Source organism: Vigna radiata, chromosome 5, assembly GCF_000741045.1.
Source record: "Vigna radiata var. radiata cultivar VC1973A chromosome 5, Vradiata_ver6, whole genome shotgun sequence".
NCBI classification, from domain to species: Eukaryota; Viridiplantae; Streptophyta; class Magnoliopsida; order Fabales; family Fabaceae; genus Vigna; species Vigna radiata.
This window is the reverse complement of record NC_028355.1, coordinates 8,713,893-8,728,018: the sequence shown is the minus strand read 5'-3', so window position 1 is coordinate 8,728,018 and position 14,126 is coordinate 8,713,893. Positions and strand designations below refer to the sequence as shown.

The 14,126-nt window shown below is 33.8% G+C and overlaps 1 protein-coding gene across 1 annotated transcript; it reads left to right on the top strand.

Moving 5' to 3' along the window:
- Positions 1-2,089: 2,089 nt before the first annotated feature.
- On the top strand, positions 2,090-9,348 carry LOC106762471 (alpha-galactosidase 3). The gene is made up of 15 exons (XM_014646408.2): positions 2,090-2,501; positions 2,719-2,777; positions 3,325-3,381; positions 3,469-3,503; positions 3,866-3,969; positions 4,095-4,167; positions 5,157-5,215; positions 5,305-5,370; positions 5,459-5,542; positions 6,413-6,477; positions 6,562-6,644; positions 6,981-7,071; positions 7,766-7,824; positions 8,793-8,933; positions 9,032-9,348. Exons 1-15 carry the CDS (start codon positions 2,290-2,292, stop codon positions 9,140-9,142), a joined length of 1,299 nt encoding a protein of 432 aa, XP_014501894.1. The 5' UTR covers positions 2,090-2,289; the 3' UTR covers positions 9,143-9,348.
- The last annotated feature ends 4,778 nt before the right edge of the window (positions 9,349-14,126 follow it).

Below are 14,126 nucleotides of genomic sequence, written 5' to 3'. Positions count from 1 at the left end.
CTGCCGCCTTTGAAGGCTGACGCTGTTGAAGGCTGCCGTCGTTGAAGGTTCGCTGCTTTGCTACCATCAAAGACTCTGTCGAAGGCTTTGTCGAAATCGCTACTACGGCGACAACGAGTTTGAGGTCGAAAACCTGTGTCGTACACGGCGGTGCTGAACCCCCACGACTATATCATGGGGCTGGATCTGCCTTCTAGCAGTCACCTCACCCACGGGTACTACACCTCTGGCATAAGAGCTTGCGTAGTCCCAGGGCGAGCATGATCTTTTACCGGAAGGGTCTGAAGCCGCCCAAGAAGGGGCAGCCATAGAACGCTGTTTATGAATTTGAGGACAAAATCAACTTCGCCATTTTACCTTCTCTCCAGGGTGGTCCTCACAACCACCAGATCAGGGGTCTCACCGTGGCACTTAAATAGGTCGCGACGCCTAGGTTCAAGGCCTACGCTGATGGAACGGAGAACCATCTTGTCTTGTAGGATCTCAGACCTCTTTGATTGACTGGTACGCATCCTATCTATCCATCCATCTCATAACCCAAAGGTATAAATCAACTTCACCCCATACTTTCTGCAAAAGGGAACCCACTCCTTTGCGAACTTAGCAGCCTCTTTCATACCGTATAAAGTCACCGGACAACCACCGTCGTTGGACAGATACACCGCTAGCTTATCAGAAGGGCAGTCCATGGCAATGGCGGAATCAGGGGACTCCCTGATTCTATTTGTGAGCTTTAAAGTTTGCAAGTGTTGGACCTTGGTGGATGCATGGAGCTAGAAGCAATACCCAAAGGATTAAGAAAATTGATCAGTTTTCAAGATTTTGTCATAACCACAAAGCAAGCTGTTTTGCCCGAGAATGAGATTGCAAACTTGAGCTCTCTTCAGTATTTGACTATTCAATATTATGATAATGTGGAGTCCTTATTCTCAAGGGATAGAACTTCCTTATCTGAAAGCATTGAGTGTTATTAGTTGTAAGACACTAGCGTCTTTGCCACTTGACAATAAGAGAAGGGTCTTTATAATAGTTAATTGAGCTGTAATAGTATAACTGAACCATAAAGTAGTTCAGTTCAATTTTTTTTTGAACTATTTTCTAGTTCAGTTTAATTTATTTGAACTTTTTTATGATTAAGTGTAGTACAACACTCTTTGTCCACCCTAATACCAATTATGGTTCACTCCATTTAGGAATGGATTAAGCGAGTGATAGGGTAACTTACTAAAGAAAGTTACATTTTTCATTTCATTAAACTAATCCAAAGTGATACATTTAATTATAGGTTTAAACCCTTTTTTGGTACCTAAGTTAAGTTCCGATGTTCAGTTTAGTTCTCGTTTTTAAAAATGTCAACCTTTAGTTCCTATGATATAAAAAATGTATCAAATCAGTCCTCATGACAGCACTTAATGAACAATAAATCACAAGTTTTCATACCTAGGTATCCAATATTTTGTGATTTGTTAATGGAAGGTGTTATGAACAACAAATCACTTAATGAAAAACTTGTGATTTGTTAACGAATAGGACTGATTTGATACATTTTTCATATCATAGGAACCAAAAGTTGACATTTTTAAAAGCGGAGACTAAACAAAACATCAAAAATTAACTTAGGAACCAAAAAATGGTTTAAACCTTAATTATAATTGTATCAACAACGTTACACTATTTTAATTTTTTATTAAGAATGGTTGCTTATACGATACTACGTTGAAGATTGTCAAATTTAAAAAATAAGCACTGGAACTAAATTTTTTAAGCGATAAAGAATAGACTTTTTTCACTGTATGAAAAATTAAAATAAGAGACCAAAACACAGTTTAAACCTCGTTAGAAAAGAATTGTCCTACTAACATAGACCGTGGGTCCTATAACAGGAAGAGAAGTGTCTAGACCCATTACTGTATAAAAGCTTATCAGATAGAAAAAGCTAACAACTTAAAAGATTGGATTCAACGTAAAAACAACTAGAAGCAAATTTATAGCAGTGACACGTACTAAGATACAGAAAACTATGTATTTCGAATATTACGGAGAGATTCTTATCCCTAACTTAAAGTATTCCTTCTATTCATATTCATTAACAGTTAATTTCAAAATTAAAGAATAACATTAAGTGTTGTCTTGTATGTGGCAAATCGTGTCAAATGTTTCTCTTCCGGACAGTTCCTACAGATATCTCACACTCAAACTGATGTTTTGGATTTGTTTCCAGTGACACTGTTCAGTTTCTTGTATTGCACAAAATCTTCTGCTCTCTAAATTTCAAATTTCATCACTTTCATGGCGAAGCAGAAACTCGGATACACTTTTTTGGTGTACTTGGTCATTCAATTCTTCTTTGCTTCCTCTGTTTCGGCTTCAGCGAGAGTTGCGCCTCTTTTGCAGAGCTATGGGAACCCAATTTTCGGATCAAACTTTCATTCTATTTACGACACTTCCATGTACGGAGTGTTTCAGCTGAGTAATGGATTGGCTAAAACGCCTCAGATGGGGTTCGATTCTCACTTTCTCTCGCTTACTCTTTTGTTTTTTAGTTGAATAAAATCTGTGAGTTGTTGACTTTTTCTTGATTTTCTTTTTCTTTTCTCTGTTGCTTCCTCCAAACTGATAAAACTATAAGACCCTTCTGCACAAACACGGCCACGATCACGATCGCACACATATATTTTGGATTGTCTTAAGTTTGATTTTCTTTTAATTGGTCTGCAGATGGAATAGCTGGAACTTCTTTGCATGCAATATCAGTGAAAGGGTCATTAAGGAAACGGGTATCTTTTACTTGCTTTCAGTGAATTGACACGGATTATGATGATACCAGTCTCCTTACCTTCATAATGAAACATTTTATCTTCTCTCATCCGTCTTGTTTTATTTTACTTTTTGAAAAGTAGACATATGTTAACTTGATTTTATTTAAATAAATATATTGCATAATTAAAAAAAGTATCTCCTTTGGCCAGTGGACAGTTAATGAAAGCCAATATATTTTGAGTATGTCTGTGTGTTGCTGGAAGGGGGATTTCGACCCTTGGTCATTGGTTCTCTCTGTCCTTTAAATAAACTTTGCATTCTAGACAGTATGGCAGTTTTTTTCGGTGAAATAGGTTAACTATTTAAACACGTAAAAAAAAAAGAACTTTTGTTTTTATTGTGAAATTTGCATTCCCTCGGATAATGATTTGTTTTGTAATTTTAGATTTATAATCTCCAAAGGCGTATTTTTGTTTCATTGCAAGCATTATGGTTCATACTTAATAGGAGTATTCAATATTTATCTCGGTTCTACTAATGCTGATATGTATTTTATCCTTCCAGCTGATGCACTGGTATCAACCGGATTGGCTGATTTAGGTTATGTATATGTCAACATAGGTACTGCTCATGTATGTTCAAAAATGAACTTTCTTACAGCGTGCTATCTATTTATACTCATTTGATATAACAATTTGCAATGTGCAGATGATTGCTGGTCTGCTGTGACAAGAAATCTGAAGGTTAGTTAAACTCTTGCTTTTGATCTTACTAGATCAACTTTATGGTTATCATCTATTATTTTACATAACTGTTGGCTTTCAATGTTATCAATCCGGAAGTTCAGTTAGATGAAGAATAACCTTTTCAATTGGTATTTGTTATATAATGGCTAAAGTTGTTGTTGTGTAACGATTTAAAGTATACATTGGTTGTGCTTCCAACTTTGCACTCCACTTGCATATTTGTTTAATCAAGCAGGAAGCATGTATGTTGTTCATGGTCACATGCATACCTATTTTCTATGTGAGTAAATGGTTATGTATCTGTTTTGAACGTTCTTTAATATATGTTGCTCCTTACTGTATTGGGTGTGGAAGTGCAGGGTCAACTTGTTCCTGATCCTAAGACATTTCCATCTGGAATCAAAGCTCTTGCAGATTATGTACATGGAAAGGGACTCAAGCTTGGCATATATTCAGATGCTGGGTAAGATGATATTTCAATAAGCCAGATGTTTGAACAATTTATTCTTAAAGAAATGTCACTCATGTTGATTGTGACTAACTGATCATCTAATCTCTTTATATTTGTACATATCTCACTGTTATTAGGGCTTTTACATGTCAAGTCCGGCCAGGATCGATTTTCCATGAAACTGATGATGCAGATTTATTTGCCTCTTGGGTTAGATTCTATTTTCTCATTTTCATGATTTGTGAAACAGTATCAGATACTATTCATGCCTAGGGAGTTTGTAGGGTCCATAGAACATAAGTACTCCTCATTCATTTCTATTTTATCATGTGCATTCTGTATGTGTAGCACATCTGATATAAATTGTTTAGCTCAGCCTCATATATCTTTTATGGAATTAATTTGTCATTTTACAAAACAAAACCAAGCTTTGGATAAGAATTTCTAATGGCATCGTCATATCTGCCAAAATTTGGATGAGATAAGAAATTGTTCCACTTAATGGAATGCTTCTACATTTTTAGAAAACAAATAGAAAAATTATGCCGTTGTAGATCAGATAGTATCATAGTACTTCACTGAAATTTGTTTGTTGAAATGTCTTCACGGAACTTAGCAATGACCTATACTGTCATAAATATTATGTCTAAATGGTAGAGTTAGATTTAAAATTTCTCAAGCAATACAAGAAATCAGACTAACTGCCTGTTGCATTTAACTATAAAGTTTAGTAGTTGGCTGCACTAAAATATGTCAAATATTTAATTGGAAATGTAATTTGCAATAATATTCATCCACTATCAATCAATCAAATATTTCATGAAGATGATGTTTGAAGTGCATCCACCACTGATTAATATTAAGCATCGAGAACCAACAAAGGGGTTGGGTCCAGCAAAAAGTGCTGGTCCTACAAAGTAGTGAACCAGTGATAGGAATTCCATTAAGAAAGATGTTCACATAGTGTCGACCGTGTCTCAATCAGGATTTCTTCTAAAGGAGGATACCTTTGGGAAACCAAAATAAAAAAAGTAGGCACATCTTTGTAAAATTATGTAAGTAATGTATCTTGAGCTTCCTTTTGAAATCATTCCTTTGTAACTTAATATCTTAGTAACATTGTCATAAATAGGAATTGTTGCAAGTTATATTTATCTTTACTTATCAGGAATTTTAACTCAATTCAATCCTTCTACCAGGGTGTAGACTATTTGAAGTATGACAACTGTTACAATCTGGGTATCCCTCCAAAAGAACGGTGTGTTCTCATCTTTGTCTCACTGTATTTGTATTAGTTGTTAGACCTTAATACAATAAATTGAGCCAATGTGGTTGCTTTTATTCCAGTTATCCTCCTATGCGTGATGCTCTCAATGCAACTGGACGCAAAATTTTCTACTCACTGTGTGAATGGTAATAAAGCAATTTTGGTATTTTGTTATATGAGCTTAGTTCCGTTTAGATTGACAGAATTCTTCGGGGGATACCTTTGATTTTGCAGGGGCGTTGATAACCCTGCCTTGTGGGCAGACAAGGTAGGTAACAGCTGGCGCACAACTGATGATATCAGTGATTCGTGGGCAAGGTTAAAGCTGTAGACTTTCATTTATAAGGGGTACCTTTAAAATTGTATTTGGAATGCTCATGGCTTAACGAAAGATAATAGCATTAAACCAGCAAAAGTTGTGGGTCCAATTAGTCTTCAGTTATTACTGCATTGGAATTGCACACACGATAACAGATGATTGAGACATATTTAAAGGTGTAATGGTTACCTTATTTCTGCCTTGGCTTGGTAGAAATCAAAATTTGCATAAGGTTGTAGCAAAGAGTAGGAAGGGGAAAGTGTAGGGATAAATGAGCTCAAAGGGTGGATTGTATTTTTCCCATCTATTCCTAGCCCCAGAATTGGGAAAAGATTTAAGACTACTCACATGCTTGTGAGTTCATTACTTGAAGATCAAATAATCCTACCCAGCCAAGTTTTATCTTCTTTTCACATAGCAGGTGGACTTAAGAAATTAGATTCACTCTAGCGTGCAGTTATTTTAGATCCTAGAGTTCATGAAAGATTTATAAAGAATGTGTATGTAAATAGTGATTGGCATGAGGCTCGTGACTATTTGTCATAAAGTAACACTGTTGAATCATGATGATAAAGATTACATTAACGTAGTGTTATAGTTTTTTAACGTGGAATCTGGGTTATCCTGCAACAGCCATCAATTTTGTTTGAGATTTGACCCTATGAAATAATCTAAACATTCCCTTGATCTTTTGTATAACTATTACTACAAGACTCATTCCATAATTTGTTCTTCTTGGCAAACCATAGTTACAGTGCCAAAACTAGCTGTCATTTCGATACAAAGTTTTAACATTTGATCAATTTGGAGAATTCTTGTACAAAATTATCTGTTTGAGTGGTTGTCTAATTCTTATTTTTGTTGTTTAGCATGACAACCATTGCCGATCTTAATGATAAGTGGGCTGCATATGCTGGTCCCGGGGGATGGAATGGTACACATTTTGTCTTTCTTGAAATTTTATTGAAAATATTAGGAAAACCAGAAGCATTCCTACTTACCTCATTTTACCGGACAGATCCAGATATGTTGGAAGTTGGAAATGGTGGAATGACTTACCAGGAATACCGTGCTCACTTCAGCATCTGGGCTTTAGCGAAGGTGTTGATCTTAGCCCCTAATTCCTATATTTTCTCCCTGGCATTCTTCTGTGCTGAATTTGTCATCTCTCGATATCAGTCTTTCATCAAATGTTTTTCTACATGCTGCCCCTCAAATAACAGCAATTTGAGATCTTAGGATAGCAGGCACGGTTGCAAAATTGATTCTCTGGTGTAAACAAAGTAAAAAACAAGGGTCGTCTGAATTCACTTTCAGTTTGGCATAACCATGATTTCTTTTAAATAAAGCATAAAGATCAGCTAAGCTTGGAAAGACTGAGACACATTTTATATTTGAAACTTTCACATGCTCAAAATTTTGAACATGTGCATGCAGGCACCACTATTGATCGGCTGTGATGTAAGAAATTTGACTGCTGAAACACTTGAGATTTTAAGCAATGCAGAAGTCATTGCCATAAATCAAGGTCGTACAACTGCTTTCTATTATTGTTACCAAGTTGGTGCATAACTCCCTGTATGTGGTGCCAATGTGTTTATCTTTGCTACTTAGTACTGTCCTTTATACATAAAATGGATAAATTTAAGATGTATTAATTAGTAATTTGGTTTTGTACCCTTCATTTATTGAGAATCTGTGAGACAGATACACATTCTTTATGTATTTATGGGTCTATTATCAATACAAGTTTTACTTACTGATGCAAAAGTTGTTTCTTAAATTAGGTATAGCTTGATTTAATGTAACTCCAACTTAAAACAATTACTTCAAAGAGTATTTCTGGAATAAAAGTTAAATTTAGAACATTATTAATTAGAATTAACTAACTTCACAAATTTTAGTGGACTTGATGAAATTCATTAGTTGTTTCTTTTGTAAAAGATTGGAAGGAGTAAATTTTTTCATCTATCTGAGTGACTAAGGTAATGGGTATCCAATTGTGAGTCTAAGTCTTACATTTAGTAGAAATGAAAAAGTAGTACCATATAAGGATGAAGGCTATAAACCCATAGCCTTAAGGTTTTGAGTTGAAAGTGGTGTAAATCTCTTATATGGTTGGACTTAGGTCTCATTGGTGTTGTGTTTCTCTGGTGAGTCTTCTCTCTCAATAAACTCAACATAAGGTAAGTAAGGATACTGATTATTTTGTATCTCTGCAGACTCACTTGGAGTCCAGGGAAGGAAAGTTCAAGCTTCTGATGTAGATGGTTGCAGACAGGTAATATATTCTGAACATTTTGGCTTTGTTTTAGAGGTTCATTGTAGTTGTGCTTCTGATGTTGATTTAATTGGATTAGATTTGATCAGATTACTCCGGGTTCAATTAGTTTGAAGTTCTTTTTTATTATATGTTTTCACTTTAGTGACAAAAATGTTACCTTGATTTCATTTTTTTTTTTCTTTATCTTCAATGATTTATATAGAAAATAGTGCAAAAAGTGTCCTTTTTTCTAACTAAAGGTGAAAAGAAAATATATATTTTCAAACCAAATGAGACTTAAGTGGTTATTTGGACTGCTCCTTTAGGAGTACTGAATCTCGTATACGTTCTGAATGGAAATCAACATCATTCAAGAACCAAAGCTGTTCAAAGTTTACAAAGCATTTATATATATAGACCATAAAACAAAGCACCCATGCTCTCTCATATACACCCGGTTTCAGCTTAACGGTTCTATCTTCCTTAAGTTTTAACATGATATCAAAACCTTAAAGTTTTGGGTTAAAGATAGTCTTATTATCTTTTATATAAGTTTTCTCATGGTTCATTAGTGCTAAATCTCTCCGGTGTATCTCTCCTCAAGATCATAACAATGGTATCAAAGTTTACCAAGGACCTATAACTTCACAATTCTCAAGGTGTCATTAACTCTTTTGTAGTGTCAATATGGAGCAAGGGAATATGCATCTTTCATCTTGGATGAAGCTAATTTCATTATAATTTCACGTGTGATCATTATCTTTGAAACTTCCCTTGTTTGTGGATCAATTTGCCATAAAAAAGAATGAAGAACTATTAGACAGACTACTGCTATGAACTATTTTGATGTCTGATATTTAGAATTAGACTACTGCACACGTTCCTCTTTAGGTCTTCATGTGAGAAAGTATGCACTAACATGAAGTTTAAAGTCGTATACATGGTACTATGTGGTAAATTTAGACTTCACTTTTACATGTATACAGGTTTGGGCCGGTCCTTTATCAGGAAATCGATTGGCTGTTGCTTTCTGGAATCGATGCTCAAAAGTTGCCACTATAACAGCTTCATGGGAAGCACTTGGGCTTGAATCTGGAATTCGTGTTTCTGTGAGGGATCTGTGGCAGGTAAGCTACCCTACTTTTGCATGAAACTTCTTATGTCAGTCTTTGTGTTTCCTATTTATATAAGAGCAGATTATATGTTTTTTTTTTTTATCTTGCAGCACAAGTTAGTAGCTGAAGATGCAGTGTCATCGTTCAGTGCTGGAGTTGATATCCACGACTGTCAACTGTACATTTTCACTCCATTTACAGTATCTCACTCTGTAGAGTAACTCATACTTCAAGCACTCATGTTCCATCTGTATAGTCCATTATGGTCGCTGCATCTTAGTTTTCTTTTCTTCTCTTCTCTTTTGCATTATTTGTTGATCTGACTCAGACATGAACAGCTTATAATAATTCGATATCTTTGGTTTGCATCTCAAATACATTGTGTACAAGATGGTCTGGTCCCTGCTCATTCATCATGATCACATAATTTCTCTCCTAAAAGTTCCCTTGAATAGATTTTATGTTTCAGAAACTATTATGAAAGTTTCTATTAAAGCTGTTATTAATGATTTTCTATTTTAGTTTTCAATGGGAATTTCAGTATAAAAAAGTCTTTCTATATTCAACTTCCTAACCCATGATTAAATTTAGTCATTTCCTGGCAAATTTGGCATAAACGGATAACATACTATTTAATATATAAATTGTCAAATGATTCTAAGTAATTGAAGTTGGCCTACGAGCTTGAATGTGCCTAGGAAATTAACAATGTAACTAACCATATTATGATTTTGTTTATCAGAGACAAATTTAGAGATGTGAATGTCGTGAGAAGTTTTACTATAGCCCTTCTACCTTGGTTCTGATTGGCAGAAGGAGATAACATCATTCAAATATTACAACTTAAAAGAACGCATCTATATTAATTCCATGTGAGTTACATCCCTTTTCAAATATTATAATCTTATCTATTAGAGAAATTACATAAATCATTTGAGTCCAATTTCAACCAAAAAATCTTAAAATAATATATTTATAGATAAAACTCTAAACATATTACTATTCAATCTAAACCTTAAACATGTTACTACTTAATCTAAACCCCAAACATATTATTACTTAGTGCATAAAACTCAAATGTCAACATATAAACCTCTTGTTCAGCTAAATGTTTTCCTTTTACTAAATTTTATCATAGACTTAACATACATAGATTTTTTGTTATTTTGGACATTAATATTTAGAGACCCTCAAATTAATTGGTTTTTATAAGAATATAGCATCATATTAACATACAAATAGAGTACAGACTAAATTTAAATATGGCTTTGAACTTCATTAAATCATCTCAAAAAACCAATATAATTGTTGTCTCTAATTAGTTAATACACATATTGTTCTAATTAATATTAACCTCAATTATTATTTTTGATAAAAAAGAAAATATAATATATATATATATCATAATAAATTATAGGTTTGTAGTTGTTAAAACAACCCTATCAATAAAAATTAACGGAGTCACCCTAAGGTAACGTATAATAAATTTAGATCAATTAATTGACTATAAGTATGACTTTATATATGAATCAATTAAGTAAATTAATTAGACATGATATATATATCAAACTGATTATGATTCCAAATTGAAAAAAGAAAATAGTTTTAAGAGTTTTTGTTATGTTTTAAAATTTTAGAATATTTATTTTATTTTATGATGTTATTAGTATAATTTTCTGACTAGGATGATTTTGGAATTCAAATTTTTACAGCTCGCGAGGTTTATTTAAACCCATGAATATAAAACTTAACAAGGTACTCCACACAATACTTATTTTTTAAAAATTATAGATTTAATCATTTTGGAGGTACTTATTCGTGTAGAATCGTCTTAAATAGGTTCTCGTATTTTTTTTATCCCAATTAGGTCCATCTTTATGTAAAATTGAGTCAATTTTGATTTTATCATTAAATTCAGTGGATGGTGTTAAAATTTGTGTGTCTTGGCTTGCAGACCACACAATTTTTAAGGACATGTCAGAGTTACGTGGAATTTAATTATTTTAAAATTTAAAAAGCTATCTTCAATGACCGGGAAATTATTCTCTCCAGCCCTACGTTCCCCAAAAAATCGTGATGATATAGAAATTGTTAAGTTTTTCTCTCTCAAAGTTACAGTTTCCTTTGCCTTTTCTGAGAACGTTACGTTCTCTTTTCCTTGAGAAACTTAACCCTGTCAACAGTAGTCAAAACTTTCCCTCTTTTATGATATTTTAATTAACTTTAATAAAATACTAAAATGCCCTTTTGAAGTGAGAAGAGAGAAATTACTTTTAATAACTCTAAAATAATCCCAATAACTTTAATACCTTATATTCTAATAATCATCACATTAGAATCTTCACATCAAAGTTATACTTTAAATTACATGAACCAATGTTAATTATTAATATAATTTAACATTCTCCCACTTGGTTCATGTGATGACTTGAAGATCTAAAACTAAACTTTAGGTGTGCATCATTCATTAGAATTATCAAGTCATCATCCTTATATGAATTGAAATGATTGGATCATGGTGGGAAAAAGTCATGAACGACAAGATTCCTTCCATGTATCACATAATCAAAACAACTCAACATAACTTTAATCAATCTTATAACTTTCATGTCTCTAAAAGAGATATATCATGTCACCACAATAATAATACATGCATATAACTTAATGTGGATAACAATTGAATTCACAAGTGTCATGATAGTACAAGCATATAACTATACATATCCATATAGATACATAGCACCCTCATGTTAATATTGACTTATCCATAATGCCCATACTTTCAACATGACCAATAAAAGTTTTGGGCGGTAGCCCTTTAGTTAACAAATCTGCTATCATCAAATCAGTACCAATATGCTTAATCAACACTCTATGTTTCTGCACTTCTTCTTTGACTGAAAAGTATTTCAAATCCAAGTGTTTAACACCCTTTGAGTACTTGTCATTTTTAGAGAAGAAGACAATTGCGGAATTATCACAATAAATCCTTATCGGCCTAGCAATACTGTCAATAATGCCAAGCCTCGATACAAAGTTCCACAACCACAAAGCATGAACCGTGGCCTCAAAGCATGCCATGAATTCAGCCTCCATGGTGGAAGTAGCAATGATTGATTGTTTTGCACTTTTCCAATAAATTGCTTTTCCAGCTAATAGATAAACATACCCAAATGTGGATTTTCTTGAATCCACACATCCAGCATAGTCTGAATCCAAGTAGCCAATCACTTCGAGATGATCTGACTTTCTATAGGTGAGCACGTATTCTTTGGTACCTTGTAAGTACCTAAGAACTTTCTTTGCAGCTTTCCAGTGATCCATTCCGGGATTACTTTGATATTGGCCTAACATTTCAATAGCAAAACTAATATCTAGCTGAGTACAAGTTTGAGCATACATCGAACTCCTAACCACTAACGCATAAGGAATGGACTTCATGGCCTTTCGTTCCAAATCATTCTTGGGACATTGCATTTAACTAAACTTGTCCCCTTTTTGAATTGGAACTACTCCAGGAGAACATTTTTCCATTTTGAATCTCTCTAACACTTTGTTAATATAGCCTTTTTGAGACAAACATAACAATCCTTGTGATCTATCACGAAATATTTCTATTCTTATCACATAAGATGCCTCATTCATATCTTTCATTTCAAATTTGCTAGAGAGAAACTTCTTTGCATCATGTAACATACCAATATCATTAGCAACAAGAAGAATGTTGTCAACATATAGAACCAAAATAACAAACTTACTCCCACTGATCTTTATGTATATACACCGGTCAACAGTGTTCTCTACAAAACCATATGAAGTTATGATATCATTAAATATTAGATACCATTGTCGGGAAGCTTGTTTCAATCCATATATTGATTTCTTAAATTTACACACCAAATTTTCTCTTCCTGATATTATGAAACCTTCTGGTTGATCCATATAAACTTCCTCTTCTAAGTCACCATTCAGAAAGGTGGTCTTTACATCCATTTGGTGAAGCTCTAAATCATAATGAACCACCAAAGCCAAAACAATTCTCAAAGAGTCCTTCTTAGAAATAGGAGAGAAGGTATCTTTGTATTCAATGCCATCCTTTTAAGTGAAACCTTTGGCGACTAATCTAGCTTTATACCTTTCAATATTGCCTTTTGAGTTATGTTTATTCTTAAAGACCCATTTACAACTGATTCTTTTTGAACCCTTAGGCAATTCAACTAGATCCCATACTTTATTGTCATCCATTGATTTCAATTCTTCTTTCATAGCATTCAACCAATTCTCTAAATTATTACTTTCCATGGCTTGTCTGAAAGAGATTGGATCCTCATCAATGCTTAAGTCACATTCATGTTCAACAAAGTAAACCACATAATCATTCGAAATAGCAGGTCTTTTATGCCTTACAGACCTTTTTAATGCTGCTTCTTGTGGTTCCTCTATCAATTGCTCATTTATGACTTGCTCATTTGTGACTTGCTCATTGTCAATTGGCTCAACATTTATATGTTCATTTTGTGGGATTGGAACATTAACTTGTTGTCTCTGCTTGTTGTGTAAATGTGATACAACAAGAGGGATAACAACTTCAGAAGAGACATTAGATGTAGAAACACTATCAGCATGCTCTTGAATGTCCACTATTCGTGATTCCCCACTCCCACTAAATTGACCATTTTCAATGAACCGAGCATTTCCAAACTCAACTATTCTTGTACTATGGTTAGGGCAATAAAATTTATATCCCTTTGATTTTTCAGGATAACTGATAAAGTAACCACTAATTATTCTTGCATCAAGCTTCTTTTCATGTGGATTGTATAACCTTACCTCTGTCGAACATCCCCAAACATGAAGATGTACTAAACTGGGTTTCCTTCCAGTCCATAGTTCATAAGGAGTTTTAGAAACTACTTTGCTAGGAACCCTGTTAACCAGATATACAACAATCTTTATTGAATACATCCACAAAAATAAAGGAATATTACTATGACTTAACATACTCCTAACCATATCCATAAGAGTACGATTCCACCTTTCTGCTACACCATTTTGTTGTGGTGCACCGGACATTGTATATTGTGCACATATACCCCGACTTTCAAGATACTTTGCAAATGGACCTGGACATTGTCCACTGTCATCAGTTTTACCATAATATTAACCACCTCTATCAGATCTCGCCACTTTTACTTTTCTATCTTA